Source organism: Aphanomyces astaci (assembly GCF_000520075.1).
Source record: "Aphanomyces astaci strain APO3 unplaced genomic scaffold supercont1.46, whole genome shotgun sequence".
NCBI lineage: Eukaryota > Oomycota > Saprolegniomycetes > Saprolegniales > Verrucalvaceae > Aphanomyces > Aphanomyces astaci.
Genome location: NW_009798309.1, coordinates 323,039 through 328,990, shown reverse-complemented (window position 1 = coordinate 328,990; position 5,952 = coordinate 323,039). Strand labels below are relative to the sequence as shown.

The 5,952-nt window shown below is 45.3% G+C and overlaps 1 protein-coding gene and 1 non-coding gene across 2 annotated transcripts; both read right to left on the bottom strand.

Annotated features, from left to right (window-relative positions):
* Positions 1-2,728: 2,728 nt before the first annotated feature.
* H257_13227 lies at positions 2,729-2,800 on the bottom strand. Its single transcript has one exon. It is a non-coding gene; the product is annotated as a tRNA-Cys (tRNA).
* Positions 2,801-4,445: 1,645 nt separating this feature from the next.
* H257_13226 (hypothetical protein) lies at positions 4,446-5,578 on the bottom strand (the record flags this gene model as incomplete). The annotated part of the gene is made up of 3 exons (XM_009840692.1): positions 4,446-4,671; positions 4,900-5,154; positions 5,187-5,578. 3 exons carry the CDS (start codon positions 5,576-5,578, stop codon positions 4,446-4,448), a joined length of 873 nt encoding a protein of 290 aa, XP_009838994.1.
* Positions 5,579-5,952: the final 374 nt, after the last annotated feature.

The following is a 5,952-nucleotide window of genomic DNA, read 5'->3' as shown; positions in this document are numbered from 1 at the left end:
AGCACATAACGTTAGCCTGCAATAGGGCGGCAGACTAGACATCAAAAATATGTCAGTTTTGATACACTTTGCATTTCTACTTGCTCTTTATCCTCCGTTCCTTCCTCACTTGGTTGTCGTGGACGATAACTCGATTTGGAGGCTGACTCTACAACTGAATGCTCTCAACACTCGTGACATACTTCTACATAAAAGGTGGATGTTGAAAACTCGTTCGACAACACTATCGTGGACATTTACCGTGCAGCTCGCAATGCACGCTAACGTTAATTTACCGATATATGGCCACACAAGTGTGAGCAAACTGTACCGGTAGGAGTTTGAGCAAGATTACATCTTTTACGTGAAAGCAAGCGGCCTTGTGCGAAAGACAGAAACGCAGTATAGTGCCGTAATGATTCGTAGAATGGAGGCTCTATGTAAGCGCAGAAGAGATATGCGGTATCGACTTCGATACATGACTTCTACATATATACACTTAGGTGTACTGGCCGCGATATGCACCTTGACTTGGCATTCGTAAGCATGGCGAGGCTCTCTGGGGTCGACGCTCACATGAAATCAAGTGGCCAATCATATCCAAGGAATTTAATATTTTGACCAATCAGTATCTGTACGATGGCGGTCGTGAAAATTCCAATTACTACGTAGTACTAGTACAATACAGTAAATGCGCCAGCTATTTGTCTACATGTGTCGCAAGCGCACTTTTCGTATTTCGTGAATTTACAGTTAGACAGCTTGATTGCACTACTGTACTCCGGAGTAGAGTACCACATAGGAACTGGCGCAGCGTTGCATCGTGTATATATGGAATAAAGTATGCACGATGAAAGTAATCGAAAATATTATTTATAAAAATATGCAAGTGCAACTCATTGTTATCTGGAGATAGTATTTCATGATTGGATATATTTTAACCAATCCTTGAGGACCTCAAAAATGTTCCACGTGTCGAAGTGCAGTTTATGACGTCATCGAGAGAAGTGGACGTCCATGTTGCATTGACTCGACCTTGCTACGTGGCGGGCATCGGGAGTCCTCAGTTTCACTCACTTCATTGGCAAATCACATTCCGTTGATGCCCTGTTCTCATCCCTAGATACTAACATATACCCAGCCAGCATCATCCACCGCCATGAAGTGAAGTCTGGAGAACGGAGTTCGTCGCTGTGGTTGTAGGTGTTGGCGTTGTAATAGCTCGTGGCTCCAGGGGTTCCGTGTATTGCGCAATACTGTATACTTAAGTACTCCTAAATACAGTATAGTGTGTATACGATGCTGGCACTCACGCCCGGGTTCGACCTTTACGATACCGGAATCCCCACCTTTCGTCGTAAGCTGCGACTTCGCGAGCTCGCTTTCTACCGGTAGAGCATCCCACATAACGTAACAGTAGAATACAAACCAAATCTTTCAGTCAAGCACCATGATGACACCAATCGAAAGTCGCGTCAGCCAACCCTCGAGGTGCGGAGGCTTCTTACCCGACATGGCGCGAGCAAGGCGCAGCATCCCAATGCACTCACTTATACACTGACTTTTGAATAATGAAGAGTAATTTTGAATCAACCAATTAGATTGCATAATTCAACAACCCATTTGACCAATCATAAGGTAGCACTTTACTCAGATACTATTGGTTAAAATGAATTGACTTTTGTCATCCTAATATTTAAATTAATATTGGTAGTACCACGGTGCGCCAGTTCCTACGTGGTTCTCTCTCTGTACGTACCAATCAATGTACATGTACCAGACCGGCGGCCAATTTCGATACATTAGGTTTTACTATAAAACGTTTTTGCATTGTGGGTTAAACCTGACACGTTAAACCTCAACTTGTGCGTTTTATTTCCACTGTTCTTCGTAGTAGATACTATTAATAGTATGTCGGATACAAGTTTCTTTCTAAGATCAAGAAGATTCCCGGAAATTGGTCATATTCCGAGTTTGCTACTACAGTAGTAAAGATCTCTTTCTCATTTTCCCCGTACTGTAATTCAAAGAAGATTCAATCGTATTTACGAGTAAGGTAAAAGTCCAATTTGAGAACAGTTTTTCCGAATGCTGCCGTGGAAGACATGTAGCTCGGCTCTAGGTATCGGATTGTAATTCTACAATATGTTACGTGAAGCCAAAATCCGGACCTGATTGGGAGTTATGAATGCGATATGTTCCCTGTTACTACGTAGTACTAGTATATTTTATTGCCATTCACATCACTTGACCACAAACAACTTACTTCGAATTAAAACAAACGGTCCAATTTAAGGTGCACCATTAAATTGGACCGTTTGTTTTAAGTTGTTTGTCAGCTTACATTCAGAAACTGTATTATTGTAAACATTTTAATATAAATAACAGTTATTTGCATACTTTTTGGGCGGTTAGGTTTAAAACTGCCTTTCTATGAATTGATTGGTTAATTCGTGCGCACCTCAAAATGGATCGAGCACCTTAAATTGTACCAAGATCTCTCTAATATATATTGACGCTGCACATCTGTGCAAGCTGTCAGCGCGACGGCGCGCTGTGTAAGACCAATTTGGTAACTTAGTAGAACGTTACTGTCCAGCAACATTTTTAACAGCACTTTTAGTTATAGCGTTTAACAGCATTTTTAGTTAAAGAGTTCTTGGTTACTTGTACCAAGTAAAGTTACGGTCTGTTAACAAGAATATTGATCACAAGAGCAAGAGCAGTGGAAGTCAGTAAGGAAAAAAGAAGCGCCAGACCGGGTTCGAACCAGTGACCCTCAGAGCTGCAATCTGACGCTCTACCACTGAGCTACTCGCGCTTCGTTGTTGCAGGCTAATACAAGACATAACCTAAATGACCAATTTATGATCACTGTACCAATTTATGATTACTCCCTGTGAGCCAATCACATCGCCGTATTGTTTACTACGAAGTACTACGAAGTACTTCGAAGTATTAGTACTACTGTACGTATTATGCTTTGCACTTTTTTTGGCGTCGGTTTTACGTGGCTAAAAAGAGTGGTACTTCTGGTGTAACTGTGTTACAAGGTTGAATAAATATTAATACCTGGTGTTTTAGCTAATTCACTGGGGTTTTATAAATGCCAAATAACTCTGAGCAATAATAATCACATGTGATGCTCAAGTGACCAAATCACCTTGGCTATTAATTCCATCGCGTAGTACACGCTACCTGCATGTACTATGCGATGGAACAAGAAGAAGGCGTGGTTTTCTACGATGTGGCACCATACGTACATTGCTGTACGGTAGAACTTCGGCGCTTGTCCTCGCTGTGTGACATTTGTAATATCAAAAGTTGTTCATGGTGACCAGTGAATTGTGCAATTTGGTCCCGAGAATAGCAGATATAACTTCGATTTGCACTTTTCAAATGTGCAAAAGCAAGGGAGTTGCATAAATCACCTCCATATAATTACATTCTGTAACGAAACGTGATCCTAAATCACGGTGCGGATTATCTAAAACACTGGGGTCGATGGAACAAACACCCAGGTTTATGGTGTGAATAGCCAAAACGAGTGAAAAGCACAATAGTACGTAGTATTATTAATATTGTGCTTTTCACATATTCTGGCTAATCTGAGCCTAAACCCCCACTATTAGTGAGTCGCATTTAGGATCCATGGAACTTCATTTTATTAAACTGAAGTAACCCTTATTGTTGCAAGTTTTATGACGCGACGTTTTGATTGGATGGTTTATCAAAATATGGCTGGCTTGCAGGCCACAATTAGCTAATATGAAGCGTTTGCCCATTTCATTTTGGCAAACACGGGTGTTTACGAGTATGATAAGCCTAGACTTGAGATGGCGATGCGTCATTCTAGTGCAGGTCTACTCTATTGACGTTGATGTTGTGTGCGCATTGTTGGGTCTCTCACGCAGGTCTGTTGCGCGTTTTGTCGCACAGTTCTCCGCCACGGGCACTGTCGATTCAACGCGCAGGGCAACGAAGGAGACCCAGTGGCCAAACACTGTCAATGTGTGGATACTACAGTACACAATAGACCACCCATGCTTCTACATTGAGGAGCTTCAAGAAGCGCTCCGGGCTGGGTTCCCGTCCCTGTTAAACATTTCCCAAGCTACGACCCACTTTCATGACAGCTTGCAACACCACGTTCAGTGTTTGAAACGTTCAGTGATTGTTCAGTAATTTTGCCCGAACAGAGCCTTAGTTGGATTCGTTTTAACGACATGTTGAAAGATCGCAGGCCAAACAAAGTTTCAATCGCTCCCACAATTATATTCAATATTCCACACTTCCACTAAGCTTACGAACGGCACCACAATCCGCCCTCGGCCCCTTCACGGCGGCCTTGAACATATCCGTCGGTATACACCACTTGACTTTGGAAATGTAGCACCCCACACAGGGGTGCTTTTCGATCTGAAGGGTTTGCATTTGTGCTTGGGGGTGCTGGACGGCGTCGAAGTCTAGGTGGAGGCGACGTTCGTGATCGGTTGAGGCGTGGGTTTGAGTGTCGTCGTGGGTGTTTCGGGTGTTTTCGTCTTGGGGGGGGCGACGACGATGGAGATGACGAGCTCGGGCTGGGGTAGACTATTGCCACCAGCGAGGACATCGTTGGACGCCAAGTTCAGTTCCTGGAGCTGCCGAATGACCTTGTCCATCTTGACCGCGCCGTTAACAGTGCTGGAGCCGCTGTCTATGCAATGCACCCCCAGCAGTTGTGCAGCGCCACGATGGTTTTATCGATCGCACTGAGAACTGCTTTCCGTGTCCAAACGGTAGCCGATGCAGCCAGAGTTCCAGCTCAGGTGGAGATCACGCCCGTGGCCCCGCCATCCGTGACGCTAGCAATGCGCGAGGGCTCCCCAGACGGGTGATGTAGATTTGTTCGTTAAGCACTGGCTTCTCGAGTGGAGGTACCAATAAGTGGCCAACGACGCCCCAGGGTTCAGCTTGAGCTTGAGAAGCGTTAAGTCCTGCGTGGGGTTGGTATAAATGAGCTCAGCGCTGGTCGCGATGACCATGTCGTCGCACGAGCCTTCTTGTTGGCCTCCACAGCTTTTGCACTTAGCCGCAAATAACTCCACTTGGATGGCGCTTCGCTTAATGCTGCGGACGCAGTGGTTGTAGGTGATCATGTGGCCTTCCAAACCAAACAGCGAACCCGTGCGCTCACTGCTGCTCGTGATGACGAGGCTATTTGATACCTTTTGGCTTTACAACACACGGCCCATTGCGAGTCCTTAACACCGCAAATGCTCTGGGGGTCTGCGCCAGGCAGACTGCTGGCGACTTGATCGATGAGGATTGCGATTTGGCCTTCGAGATCGGGGGGGTTGGGAGGAGTGGAATACGTGACCAAGGCACGGGAGCCAGTGACGTAGCTGGCGTCAAAAATTGTCGTGGGCATGCAGTTGACGGTTTGCGATCCGTCCAGCACGCTAATGGTGAGGTACCCCTCTTTGGGGATATCCACAAATGCGAAAGGGGCGGTATGTAAAGCCCATGGTCTTGGGAGATGACTTGCACGAAGCGGTGGTGGAATGTGTTGAAATCTACACGAGTTGGTCCAATCAGCGTGAGCTATGTCCCCAGCCATGGCAAAGGCGAGAAGGAACTTGGGGGAGAAAATGCTTGGAATACGTGGCTGATTTGGATATGGCACCACTTTGCGGATGTCTAGTGGTGTCTCGCGACTGCCTTTGCCAGATCCGAATGTCTAGCTACGGACGGCAGCTAAGCTAAACTCAAATTGTACGCTTCTACTATCATTTTCTCATACCTGTCCTCTACTCGTCAACATGTCCGAGTACACCAACACTATTACGGCATGTGATTGTATTTAGTACAACGTGTGTACATCAGTGTGATGGAAAATGTGCAACGATAGTGGTGTGAAAAGTAAACCCCGAAAAAGGCAAGAGAGAGGCAATGACATGTGAAATCTCGGTGAATGTATCAGGTATCCTATGG